Genomic DNA, 14,682 nt, shown 5'->3' with positions numbered 1-14,682 from the left:
GGACCCGACGAGAATCAACAATTCTGGCTATTTGAAACTCCAGATTACCAGCCACAATGACAGGAGGAGGTGGCAGCGGCGATGGTTCTAGAGGTGGAACATACTTCTTGAGTAACGATTTATGGAAGACGTTATGGATCTTAAAAGTCTGAGGTAGCTCCAGGCGAAAAGCCACAGGGTTAATGACGGCTACTATTTTATAGGGACCAATGAACCTAGGACCCAGTTTCCAAGAAGGAACCTTCAACTTAATATTCCTAGTAGACAACCACACATAGTCATTCACTCCGAGGTCCGGACCTGGCGACCGTTTCTTATCGGCCATGCATTTATATTTACCACTCATCTTTTTCAAGTTAACTTGCACCTTCTGCCATACCGATGAAAGAGATGAAGAAAACCTTTCCTCTTCGGGAACCCCAGAAGACCCCCCCTCTTTGAAAGTACAAAATTGGGGATGAAAACCGTATGCACCAAGGAATGGTGACTTGCCAGTGGACTCCTGATAATGATTATTTATGGCAAACTCAGCTAACGGTAAATATGATGACCACAACTCTTGGTTTTCAGACACAAAACACCTTAAATATGTTTCTAGGTTTTGGTTGGTACGCTCAGTCTGTCCATTCGACTGAGGATGGAAAGCTGAGGAAAAGGACAAGTGAACCCCCAAACGGGAACAAAAAGCTTTCCAAAACTTAGAAATAAACTGGGTTCCCCGATCCGAAACCACATCGGAAGGGACCGAGAGTTTTAGCATTAGGAAGTGCGGGTAGCGCAATAAAGTGTACCATTTTGCTAAACCTGTCTACTACTACCAAGATAACTGTTTTACCCGCCGACAACGGTAAGTCAGTGATGAAATCCATTGACAGATGTGTCCATGGCCTATTGGGGATGAAAAGTGGCAATAAAGACCCTGCTGGACGTGTATGAGAGACTTTCGCGCGTGCACAAGTAGAACAAGTAGACACGAAATCCATTACATCCTGACGCAACCTTGGCCACCAAAAACGACGAGATAAAAGCTCCAAGGTTGCTTTACTACCCGGGTGTCCAGCAAGTGCCGAATTATGATGTTCTTTTAATAATTCAAGACGCAGGTTTAACGGTACAAACAATTTCTCTGAGGGGCAAGAGGCCGGGGCGTCCCCCTGAGCCTCTAACACCTTTCCCTCTAGAACAGAGTGTACAGCAGAGACAACCACTCCTCTTTGTAAAATAGGTACCGGATCACAAACATTACCCCCTCCAGGGAAACTACGAGATAATGCGTCTGCCTTGGTATTTTTTGCCCCAGGACGATAGGTGATTACAAAGTTAAATCTGGTAAAGAATAGCGACCACCTAGCTTGTCTAGGGGTGAGACGCTTAGCCGATTCTAGGTACAGAAGGTTCTTGTGATCCGTAATCACCGTGACGGGGTGCATTGCTCCCTCTAAGAAGTGACGCCACTCTTCAAGCGCCAGTTTAATCGCCAACAGTTCCCTATTTCCAATATCATAATTCTTCTCTGCAGAAGATAATTTTTTGGAAAAGAAAGCGCAAGGACGCCATTTGCCAGGAGACGGACCCTGAGACAATACAGCTCCCACTCCCACCTCTGACGCATCTACCTCGACAATAAAAGGCTGGGAGACATCAGGTTGAATTAGAACAGGTGCCGAGGTAAACCTCTCCTTTAGAGAGGAAAATGCATCTTTAGCGGCGACAGACCATTTGGAAAAATCCGTCCCCTTCCTAGTCATGTCGGTAAGGGGTTTAACGATCACTGAATAATTTTTAATGAACTTTCTATAGAAATTAGCGAAACCCAAAAACCGTTGTAGGGCTTTAAGGTTCTCAGGAAGATCCCAATCTAAAATTGCCTGGACCTTCCCAGGATCCATGCGGAAACCTGAAGCAGACAATAGATATCCCAGGAACTGTAATTCCTGAACAGCGAAGACACATTTTTCAATTTTCGCATATAATTTATTCGTCCGTAGGACCTGCAGTACTTGCCTGACATGCACCTCATGTGTTTTTAGATCAGCCGAATAAATTAAGATATCATCTAGGTATATGACTACAAACCTGCCGATGAGATGACTAAAAATATCATTAACGAAATGTTGGAAGACAGCAGGGGCATTGGTCAGACCGAAAGGCATAACTAGATTTTCATAATGCCCCTCAGGGGTGTTAAAAGCTGTCTTCCACTCATCCCCTTCCCTGATACGAATCAGATTGTAGGCCCCCCTAAGATAAAGTTTGGAGAACCACTTAGCACCCGCAATCTGATTAAAAAGGTCAGGAATGAGAGGAAGAGGGTATGGGTCACGGATGGTTATCTGGTTTAACTCACGGAAATCTAAGTAAGGACGCAGGCCCCCATCTTTCTTTTTAACAAAGAAAAACCCTGCAGCCACGGGTGAAGAAGAGGGTCTGATGTGTCCCTTAGCCAGACTCTCGGAGATATAATCTTTCATGGCTTGTCTCTCGGGACCCGAAAGATTATACAACCTGGACTTGGGTAATTTTGCCCCGGGAATCAGGTTAACCGGGCAATCATAAGGACGATGAGGTGGTAGTTTCTGACAACCCTTTTCAGAAAAAACGTCCTCAAAGTCCGAAATAAATGTAGGTAGGGAAGCTATGGAGGCGATTAAGCAATTGTTATTTAAGCAATTCTCTCTGCAATGCTCACTCCACTCCAATATCTCCCTGGCCTGCCAATCCACCACTGGATTGTGCGCTATCAACCAGGGAAGACCCAATACCACCGGAGAGGGAAGGCCCTCCAGAACGTAACATGAAAGACACTCATTATGGTGGTCCCCTACCCGAAGGTGTAAATTACGAACAATGTGGGTGAGGTTTCTCTGAGACAGAGGAGCAGAATCTATAGCGAATACGGGAATAGGTCTCTGCAGCGTACAGAGAGACAAACCCATAGTGCGGGCAAAATGGGCATCATTTAAGTTTACCCCTGCTCCACTGTCTAGAAAAACAGAAATAGACTCCGTCTTAACACCAAAAACAATGACCGCTGGTAACACAAATTGAGATGTTCGTATGGAGGAAACGTATACCCCCCGGCTGACATCCTCCGCACAGCCCGGGGTTAGTAGTTTTCCGACGGTCTTTTGTTTTTGAGAAAGGAGGGACAGACATTAATGAAATGACCCCTCCCCCCACAGAAAAAACAAGCCCTCCCCCTACGGCGAACCTCGGGAGGACGGACCTGACAAGAAGTTCCGCCTAGCTGCATAGGCTCATCTAAGTCAGTACAGGCTGACTGTTGCTTGGGAGAGGTAACCAATTGCTCCGGAATTTTCGATCTCTCCCTAAGACGTCTATCTATTCTGATAGAGAGGGACATAACAGCATCAAGGGAAAGGGGGGTCTCATACAGCGCCAGTGCATCCTTAACCCTTTCAGATAACCCAGAGCAGAACTGACTCCTGAGAGCCGGGTCGTTCCACTGAGTATCCGTAGCCCACCTACGGAACTCTGAGCAATATTCCTCTGCTGACCGATCTCCCTGTAGGAGTCTCCGTAACTTTGACTCATCCAGGGCGATTCGGTCAGGGTCATCATATATGAGACCCAAAGCCCCAAAAAATCCCTCCACTGACCGAAGAGCCTGAGAACCAGGGGGTAACGAGAACGCCCAGGATTGCGGATCCCCCTGAAGCAGGGAAATGACAATCCCTACCCGCTGTTCTTCATGACCTGAGGAGTAAGGGCGCAACTTAAAATATAATTTTCAGGCCTCACGGAACGTCGCAAATTTGTCCCTTCCCCCAGAAAATCTGTCGGGAAGAGCAACCTTGGGTTCAGTGACAACCTGGTTACCCATAGCAACCGCTGGGGGTGCAGTCTGCTGCATTTGCTGCTGTTGTTGGAGAACAGACGCCTTCAATCCTGCCACCTCCAAAGACAGGCTTTGAAGCTGTTCTGCCAAGGCATCAATAGGATCCATATAGGATTCTAAGTAGAGAGAGAAAAAAAAACAACAAATAAAAAATTATATAAATTTTTTTATTTTATTTTTTTTCTCAAAAAGTAAGGGCCAGTTATAATATCACGGTCGGCGTGGCTATCACATACGTGACACAGAGGGAGGGAACGAGGAAGGCCCTGCCCAAGTGAGAGGGAAGATGGTGACCCCTGACTCACCTGGCGGCTGGCACCTGGCTGCCCTGACGTCCCTAGACGGGTTCCTCACCCGTACGCCGATCACGTGCCTAAAGCCCTGGCTTTCCCTGAGCTGAGCCCTAGGTAGTGAACAGGGCGATGGGAACACTAGTCCGCACCACTAACTCTAAGGGAAAACACCAAGGGGAGGACAGACAACACAGACTCAACATATATTCCCAGGTGGGCGACAACAGGAGACAACAATAAGCCCAACAGGGATCCGGAGGGTAGCACTCAGGAACGACAAGCAGGATTCACCACGCCAGTGGGTCAGTATAGATGTCCAGGCAGGAAGCTCTATAACTGGCAACTAGAGAAGTGTGAGGGGAGAATATAAGGAGGTAGGGAGTGGCAGACAAGAAACAGCTGAGGAGGAGAAGCTACGGATCCCTGAGAGAGACAAAAAGGATAGCAAGGCAAACACAGAAAACAATCACTAAAAAACAACGTGATCTTTAGATATAGAGCGCGCAGCCACCCGCTGCGACTTCCTGACCCCGGGTATAACGGAGTCAGACGTGGCTCTTGATACCCTCGTGACAAATACTTCCTGATATTACTTTTAAACCTTTGCCCCTCTAATTTAAAACTATGTCCTCTTGTAGCAGTTTCTCTTCTTTCAAATATTCTCTCCTCTTTTACCTTGTTGATTCCCTTTATGTATTTAAAAGTTTCTATCATATCCCCTCTGTCTCGTCTTTCTTCCAAGCTATACATGTTAAGGTCCTTTAATCTTTCCTGGTAAGTTTTATCCTGAAATCCATGTACCAGTTTAGTAGCTCTTCTCTGAACTCTCTCCAAAGTATCAATATCCTTCTGGAGATATGGTCTCCAGTACTGAGCACAATACTCCAAATGAGGTCTCACTAGTGTTCTGTAGAGCGGCATGAGCACCTCCCTCTTTCTACTGGTAATTCCTCTCCCTATACACCCAAGCATTCTGCTAGCATTTCCTGCTGCTCTATGACATTGTCTGCCTACCTTTAAGTCTTCTGAAATAATGACCCCTAAATCCCTTTCCTCAGATACTGAGGTTAGGACTGTATCACTGATTTTATATTCTGCTCTTGGGTTTTTACGTCCCAGGTGCATTATCTTGCACTTATCAACATTAAATTTTAGTTGCCATATTTTTGACCATTCCTCTAGTTTTCCTAAGTCCTTTTCCATTTGGTGTATCCCTCCAGGAACATCAACCCTGTTACAAATCTTTGTGTCATCAGCAAAAAGACACACCTTACCATCGAGGCCTTCTGCAATTTCGCTGATAAAGATATTAAACAATATGGGTCCCAGAACAGATCCCTGAGGTACCCCACTGGTAACAAGACCTTGGTCTGAATATACTCCATTGACTACAACCCTCTGTTGCCTGTCCCTCAGCCACTGCCTAATCCATTCAACAATATGGGAGTCCATATATATCTATATGTATATATGTATATATATATATATATATATATATATATATAACTAGCTAGCACTAACTGATTTCTTTTTTTACACAAAAAAAAAGGCACTAAACCTGAGCAGACGCAGTGGGTTCAAAAATCAAAAATACTACTAACTAAAATTGACTTACATTTATTTGGATTATATAATATATATATATATATATATATATATATATATATATATATATAATGCAGCACTCCTTAGATAAAAAGTGAAAAAATACTAAATTTATTCAACACATGTTGATACAGGCAACGTTTCAGCTCTCTCACAGAGCCATCATCAAGCCAAGTGAAACACATAATAAAGTGACTGTGCATATATAGAAACATTTCAGGAAGTAATCAGTGCTAATTTCCTGTTTAACCCCTTCCCGACCTTTGACGTACTGTTATGTCATGGGAACCACTGAGTTCCCGCAATTTGGCGTAATAGTACGTCATAGTGATCGCGCGGGCACCGGAGCGGTGTGTGCGCGATCACTGCAGGGGCCCGGCAGTCAGTGTATCCGTCAACATCGCTGTGAAAGCTGATGCCGGCGTATTAACCCCTTCTATGCCGCGGTCCGCGCTGACCGCGACATAGAAGAGGTTTGTGTCAGGTGAACAATCGCATCGAGTCCCTGCAGTGCTGTGGCGGGGACCCGATGCGACACAAGGCAGCCTGATGCCGTGCAGAGGCTGCCCAATTCCTTGCACGGCATCGGGAACTGCCTTCTACGAGTGCCGAGGAGATTCAGCCTCAGGCTGGGTCTCCTAGGCAACCTGTTAGTGTAAGACTCAGTGTCATACACTAACAGGCAATGCATTACAATACAGATGTATTGTAATGCATTGCAGAGGGGATCAGACCCCCAAAAGTGAATGTCATAAATAAAGTAAAGTAAAAAAAAGTTTATAAAAAGGGTTTTTAATAAAATTAATAAAGTAATAAAATTAATAAAGTAAAAAAGAAAAAAAAAGCCCCTTTCCCCTTATTTTATAATAAAAAACTAAAAAAACAAACAAAACCCACACATATTAGGTATCACCGCGTCTGTAATGACCGGCTCTATAAATATATCACATGATCAACCCGGTTCGATAAGCGCCATAAAAAACTAAAAATAAAAACAGTGTAAAAAAAAAAGGCATTTTTGTCACCTTACATCACAAAAAGTGCAACACCAAGCGATCAAAAAGGCGTATGCCCCCCAAAATGGTATCCGTCACCTCATCCCGCAAAAAATGAGCCCCTACCTAAGACAATCGCCCAAAAAATGAAAAAACTATAGCTCTCAGAACATGGAGACACTAAAACATCATTTTTTTGGTTTCAAAACTGCTATTATTGTGCTAAAGTGAAAAAAATAAAAAAATATATACATATTAGGTATCGCCACATCTGTAACCACCAGCTCTATAAAAATATCACATGATCTAACCACTCAGGTGAATACCGTGAAAAAAAAACTAAAAAAACGGTGTAAAAAAAGCAATTTTTGGCACATTACATCACAAAAATTGCAACAGCAAGTGATCAAAAAGGAGTATGCCCCCCATAAAAAATAAAAAAGCTATGGCTCTCAGACTATAAGACACTAAAATATCATTATTTAGATTTCAAAAATGCTATTATTGTGTAAATCTTAAATAAATAAGAAAAAGTAGACATATTAGGTATTGCCACGTGTGTAACGATCTGCTCTATAAAAAGTCACATGACCTAATCCCTCAGGTAAACGCAGTAAAAATAAAAAATGAAAACGGTGCCAAAACATCCATTTTTTTGTTAACTTGCCTAACAAAAAACATAATATAGAGCAATAAAAAAATCATATGTACCCCAAAATAGTACTAATAAAACTGGCACCTTATCCCGTAGTTTCCAAAATGTGGTCACTTTTTTGAGTTTCTACTGTAGGGGTGCATCAGGGGGGCTTCAAATGGGACATGGTGTCAAAAAACCAGTCCAGCAAAATCTGCCTTCCAAAATCCATATGGCATTCCTTTCCTTCCGCGCCCTATCGTGTGCCCGTACAGCGGTTTACGACCACATATGGGGTGTTTCTGTAAACAACAGAATCATAGCCATAAATATTGAGTTTTGTTTGGCTGTTAACCCTTGCTTTGTAACTGGAAAAAAATTATTAAAATGGAAAATCTGCCAAAAAAGTGAAATTTTGAAATTGTATCTCTATTTTCCATTAATTCTTGTGGAACACCTAAAGGGTTAACAAAGTTTGTAAAATCAGTTTTGAATACCTTGAGGGGTGTAGTTTCTAGAATGGGGTCACTTTTTTGGAGTTTCTACTCTAGGGGTGCATCAGGGGGGCTTCAAATGGGACATGGTGTCGGTGTCAAATAACCAGTCCAGCAAAATCTGCCTTCCAAAAACCGTATGGCATTCCTTTCATTCTGCGCCCTATCGTTTGCCCGTACAGCGGTTTACGACCACATATGGGGTGTTTCTGTAAACTACAGAATCAGAGCCATAAATATAAAATTTTGTTTGGCTGTTAACCCTTGCTTTGCAACTGGAAAAAAATTATTAAAATGGACAATCTGCCAAAAAAGTGAAATTTTGAAATTGTATCTCTATTTTCCATTTAATTCTTGTGGAACACCTAAAGGGTTAACAAAGTTTGTAAAATCAGTTTTGAATACCTTGAGGGGTGTAGTTTCTAGAATGGGGTCATTTTGGGGTGGTTTCTACTATGTAAGCCTCACAAAGTGACTTCATACCTGAACTGGTCTTTTAAAAAGTAGGTTTTTAAAAATTTCTGAAAAATCAAGATTTGCTTCTAAACTTCTAAGCGTTGTAACATCCCCAAAAAATAAAATGACATTCCCAAAATGATCTAAACATGAAGTAGACATATGGGAAATGAAAAGTAATAACTATTTTTGTAGGTATTACTATGTATTATAGAAGTAGAGAAATTGAAACTTGGAAATTTGCAAATTTTTCCCAATTTTTGGCAAATTTGGTATTTTTTTATAAATAAAAATAAATTATTTTTTTTACTCCATTTTACCAGTGTCATAAAGTACAATATGTGACAAAAAAACAATCTCATAATGGCCTGGATAAGTCAAAGCGTTTTAAAGTTATCACCACATAAAGTGACACATTTCAGATTTGCCAAAAATGGCCTGGCTTGCTCCAACATAATTCACACCTGTAAAAAAAAACGCAACACAGGAATCCATAAAATTCTGTTACCTTATGCTCTCACGGCACTATATCACAGATGGAGCGTTCCCCCATCTCGGCATGTCTCTCTGTACACTGCGCCTGCACTGCCCTCATACTGCCGTGCATCATCACCCGGTGTTAGAGGCAGGCCAATCTTAAAGGTGGAGCGTTCCCCCAACACGGCGTGTCTCCCTGTTCACTACGCCTGCACCACCATCGCATCGCAGTGCATCACGAACCCGGCACCCAAGGCGGACCAACACTGCAACACGCGCATGCCTAACTCAGCCTCCCGCCCTGCACCCCACGCCTGCAACAGGGTGAACACCCAAGGAGCACCAAAGCTACCAAGTCTGGAAACCTGTTCAACCATCAGTATTACATCGCGCAGCATCTTCATGTCGCCCAAGATTCTCTATACATCTGAGCGCTGTATTCACTACAAGCAGCAATAAAACCTTGTATTGACCCCAGCCTGAATTACATAATCATTATAATTGCTACCTGTATTTATTGAGGACTATATTAGATATGGTATTGACCACAATCTTTGTGACCTCCCGGGAATACTACCCGGTATATTCAACACATGAACATTTGTATACGTATACTCACATATTAAAGTCCCTCTGTAATAATGGTAACGATTAATATTATAAGGTAACTGAAATGGATAAAACCTGGGTAAGCGATCTCTCCCACAGGTGTCCACAACTCTCAATAAGTAACTGCGGAATATAAAAAAATATCATAAATAAGTTGCACAATCCTTATATCATAATGTATCATCTACAATGACTCGAGTGTTGCCAGACACAAGGGTAGCAGCAATTTGTGCGCCATCCACTACATACCTCAGTTGATCATTCCTGAGGTCACTCTAAATTCTATGTTTAACCCTTTAGCTTTGCAAAGATGAATCAGGCCTGAATCAACCAGGATTTCCAGGACTTCCACTGGTGCCTGATACAACAGGCTAGCTCATTCTGGCAGTAATGATTAGATAAATGGCCCAGTTCTACTGGCCACATGCTGCCACTATTCTGATGCTGTCACCCGCCTGATGCCACACGCCTGCTGCCTCTACTGCCATCTGCCACTACTGTGATCTGCCACCATCTTGTGCTGTTACTGCCACTGCTATTATTGTCCCCCCCCCCTCTGTTCCGGGTCCACTATTTTTACTCTTTATGCTGTTGCCGTCCTCACCACACTGTTCCAGGGCCACTATTGTTACTCTTCATCCTGTTGACACCCTCACCAGTCTGTTCCAGGATAGACCTGATTTTATGCTCTTTGTGACAAATTAATTCGTATTGAAGCTAATTTTGGGGAAAAATTCAGAGAAGTGACCAAATTTTTGAAAACTTCGATTATCTCTACCAGAGAGGTAACTGGAACTTTTTGGGCCCCAATCCAAAATCTGTAACTGGGCCCCCCACCTACCAATTGCTCTTATACTTTGTTGTCTTATGTGGCTTTGGGGCCAGACATCATGACGCTGGTACAGATCCTACCGCAGTACTCATTTCCTCGCTTATCCTAATTAAGAAATTCATTTAATATATTTCATTTCAGTTGTGTTACCCAACAGACATCTACAATACTTGAATTAAACAGTTTATATAAATGTGCAGCATTTACAACTATTCTCTCTCTTTTTTTTTTTTTAAGATTTGAAACACAATTTTGTTTCGTATAGTGATACAGAGACCACGTTTCTAGACGTTCCCTATGACTACACATCTGTCATGCATTACCCCAGTACAGCGTTCTCTGCCAATGGCAATCCAACAATTCAGACAAAGAAAGCTGCATTCAATAATCTTATCGGGAAGCAAGTAGATTTAAGTGGCAATGATGTCTTGAAGTTAAATCGACTGTACAACTGTTGTAAGTAGAAATCCTAAAGAAAAGCTTTTATGTTTTTTTTTATTTGCTGCCTGTTATTTTAAAGACCTACTCCACCAACAGCACTAGGTGATAAATGGATCGCTGGGGGTCTGACTGATGGTCCAACCCCAGCAATCCTGACTGAATGCAATGGTACTGTGTATGTCAGTCCATTGCTCCAATCACTACATTATCTAATGGACTGACATGGTAATTCAAATTGAGTCACTGACTTCTATTTATGCCTCATTCACACGTCAGTGATTTCCATCAGTGATTTTGAGCCCAAACCAGGATTGGAGCCTCCACAGACATAAAGTACAGGGTGGGCCATTTATATGGATACACCTTAAGGCCTCTTTCACACGACCGTATGGCTTTTTCAGTGTTTTGCGGTCCGTTTTAAACGGATCCGTTGTTCCGTTTTTTGTTTCCGTTTCCGTTCCGTTTTTCTGTTCCATTTTTCCGTATGGCATATACAGTATACAGTAATTTCATAGAAAAAATTGGGCTGGGCATAACATTTTCAATACATGGTTCCGCAAAAAACGGAACAGATACGGAAGACATACGGATGCATTTCCGTATGCATTCCGTTTTTTTTGCGGACCCATTGACTTTAATGAAGCCACGGAACGTGATTTGCGGCCAAATATAGGACATGTTCTATCTTTCAACGGAACGGAAAAACGGAAATACGGAAACAGAATGCATACGGAGTACATTCCATTTTTTTTGCGGAACCATTGAAATGAATGGTTCCGTATACGGACCGTATACGGAACGCAAAAAACGGCCCACAAAACGGAAAAAAAAAAACTGTCGTGTGAAAGAGGCCTAATAAAATGGGAATGGTTGGTGATATTAACTTCCTGTTTGTGGCATATTAGTATATGTGAGGGGGGAAACTTTTCAAGATGGGTGGTGACTATGGTGGCCATTTTGAAGTCGGCCATTTTGAATCCAACTTTTGTTTTTTCAATAGGAAGAGGGTCATGTGACACATCAAACTTATTGGGAATTTCACAAGAAAAACAATGGTGTGCTTGGTTTTAATGTAACTTTATTCTTTCATGAGTTATTTACAAGATTCTGACCACTTATAAAATGTGCTCAATGTGCTGCTCATTGTGTTGGATTGTCAATGCAACCCTCTTCTCCCACTCTTCACACACTGATAGCAACACCGCAGGAGAAATGCTAGCACAGGCTTCCAGTATCCGTAGTTTCAGGTGCTGCACATCTCGTATCTTCACAGCATAGACAATTGCCTTCAGATGACCCCAAAGATAAAAGTCTAAGGGGGTCAGATCGAGAGACCTTGGGGGCCATTCAACTGGCCCACGACGACCAATCCACTTTCCAGGAAATTGTTCATTTAGGAATGCTCGGACCTGACACCCATAATGTGGTGGTGCACCATCTTGCTGGAAAAACTCAGGGAACGTGGCAGCTTCAGTGCATAAAGAGGGAAACACATCATCATGTAGCAATTTCGCATATCCAGTGGCCTTGAGGTTTCAATTGATGAAGAATGGCCCCACTATCTTTGTACCCCATATACCACACCATACCATCAATTTTTTTGTTCCAACAGTCTTGGAGGGATCTATCCAATGTGGGTTAGTGTCAGACCAATAGCGGTGGTTTTGTTTGTTAACTTCACCATTCACATAAAAGTTTGCCTCATCACTGAACAAAATCTTCTGCGTAAACTGAGGGTCCTGTTCCAATTTTTGTTTTGCCCATTCTGCAAATTGAGTGCACCGATCTGGGTCATCCTCGTTGAGGGTGCCATTTGTGAGTAGCTAATATCTGCCGAAGGGATGTTCGACTAATGCCACTCTCCAGTGACATGCGGCGAGTGCTACGCTGTGGGCTCTTGCTGAATGAAGCTAGGACAGCCACTGATATTTCTTCATTAGAGACAGATTTCATGCGTCCACATTTTGGCAAATTCAACACTGAACCAGTTTCACGAAACTTAGCAAGCAGTTTGCTAACTGTAGCATGGGAGATGGGTGGTCTCGTAGGGTGTCTTGCATTGAAATCTGCTGCAATGACCCGGTTACTGCGTTCACCAGACATCAACACAATTTCTATCCGCTTCTCACGTGTTAACCTCGGCGACATGTCAATGGCTGTAAACAAAGAGAAACTTGTAAATAACTCATGAAAGAATAAAGTTGCGTTAAAACCAAGCACACCATTGTTTTTCGTGTGAAATTCCCAACAGGTTTGATGTGACCCTCTTCCTATTGCAAAAACAAAAGTTGGATTCAAAATGGCCAACTTCAAAATGGCCGCCATGGTCACCACCCATCTTGAAAAGTTTCCCCCCTCACATATACTAATGTGCCACAAACAGGAAGTTAATATCACTAACCATTCCCATTTTATTAAGGTGTATCCATATAAATAGCTCACCCTGTATAAGTGAAAGAACTGCTCCTGTTCTGTGTTTAGAGCCGCACCTAGTTTTCGCTCAAAATCACTGACGGTCATTTTCCTTTATTTAAGTTTGATGTGAAAATTGGGCAACCGGATTATGATAAAAAATCAATTAAAAATATTTTCTGAAATGCAAAGCTGAATGATCTGAGTGCCTCAATCTCTACTACATATAACGTGGCTAATCCAGCCCTTGTGGTTACCAGAAAACCTTTACAGTGCGGTTCTTCATTTCTTCACAACTGATGGAAATCACTGACCTAACACTGACAGTGTTAGTGCTTGTAGAGGGAAGGGTGATATATTTATATATATATATATATATATATATATATATATATTCAAATATCAGACTAGTTCTGTTATGATGTGGGCGTATGTGATGCCATGGTGTATCTGGGGGGATGCTCTCATTTACACCTTGGGCAGGAATTCCTTTGATTCCTTTGTCTGTACAGATCCTGAGCTAGCCTCAGGGGGGCAACTGGCAGTTCAAGCATTCCATCACAAGCCCCCGATGATGTCATCACCCTCCTGTTGAAGAGGGGGAGGGCTGCTTTTGGGCTTATATTAGCTTAAAGGGATTCTGTCACCAGGTTTCACCCCTGTCAGCTAAACATATGCTGATGTTCAGGGCCTCATCAGGATTCCTAATGTGGGCTTCTAAATGTGATCCGTAGCCTTATTTTGCTAAAAAACAGGTTTTACTAACCTGTCACTCAAAGAAATAAGGTGCCCAAGGGGATGTCAGGGGATGTCAAGGGATGCAAGGTGCCCGCCACACCCACCGCCGTTCGTGCCCAGCGCCGCCTTACCAGACTTCTGCACCGCCTCCTAATCCTCTGTGCCGCCTCTCGCTCTCCCTCCATCCCCCCTCCTCCTGCTGTAAGATCTTGCGCGTGCGCACAGGGCTCTGCCTGATGCGCCCGTGCGGACTTCTTGATTTGGCTTCTTGAAGCGAAGTGCGCATGCACCGGCACTTCGCTCAACCCAGGTATGACCTGCACTCTGGCGCCAGCCTCTCAGAGCCCTGTGCGCACGCACGATATCTTACAGCAGGAGGAGGGGGAGGGAGGGAGAGCGAGAGGCGGCACAGAGGATTAGGAGGTGGCGCAGAAGTCTGGAAAGGCGGCGCTGAGCACGAACGACGGTGGGTGCAGCGGGCACCTTGCATCCCTTGACATCCCCTTGGGCACCTTATTTCTTTGAGTGACAGGTTAGTAAAACCTGTTTTTTTAGCAAAATAAGGCTACGGATCACATTTAGAAGCCCACATTTGGAATCCTGATGAGGCCCTGAACATCAGCATATGTTTAGCTGACAGGGGTGAAACCTGGTGACAGAATCCCTTTAAGCCAGGACAAAGGCTCTCTCTTGGGATGGCCTCAAACAGACACACATGGGAGAGAAAGAGATGAACGGAGAAGATGGACCGAACAGCTCCCTGAAGGAAGAGAGGCCATGAAGAGAGGAAGAGCCCCACATGCCCCTGGAGATGGCTCAGTAACCCTTTCCCTCCAG

General features: G+C 43.2%; 1 protein-coding gene across 1 annotated transcript in view; it reads left to right on the top strand.

Moving 5' to 3' along the window:
- Positions 1-14,682, top strand: part of LOC121002435 (meprin A subunit beta-like) — a 102,234-nt gene that overhangs the window by 53,305 nt on the left and 34,247 nt on the right. The window contains exon 7 of the mRNA XM_040433891.1: positions 10,492-10,710. Coding sequence (XP_040289825.1) covers positions 10,492-10,710 — 219 coding nt within the window. The remainder of the gene's footprint in view (positions 1-10,491; positions 10,711-14,682) is intronic.

Source organism: Bufo bufo, chromosome 5 (assembly GCF_905171765.1).
Source record: "Bufo bufo chromosome 5, aBufBuf1.1, whole genome shotgun sequence".
Taxonomy (NCBI): Eukaryota; Metazoa; Chordata; class Amphibia; order Anura; family Bufonidae; genus Bufo; species Bufo bufo.
Note: the sequence above shows the minus strand (reverse complement) of the source record. Positions and strands in the feature narration are given on the sequence as shown.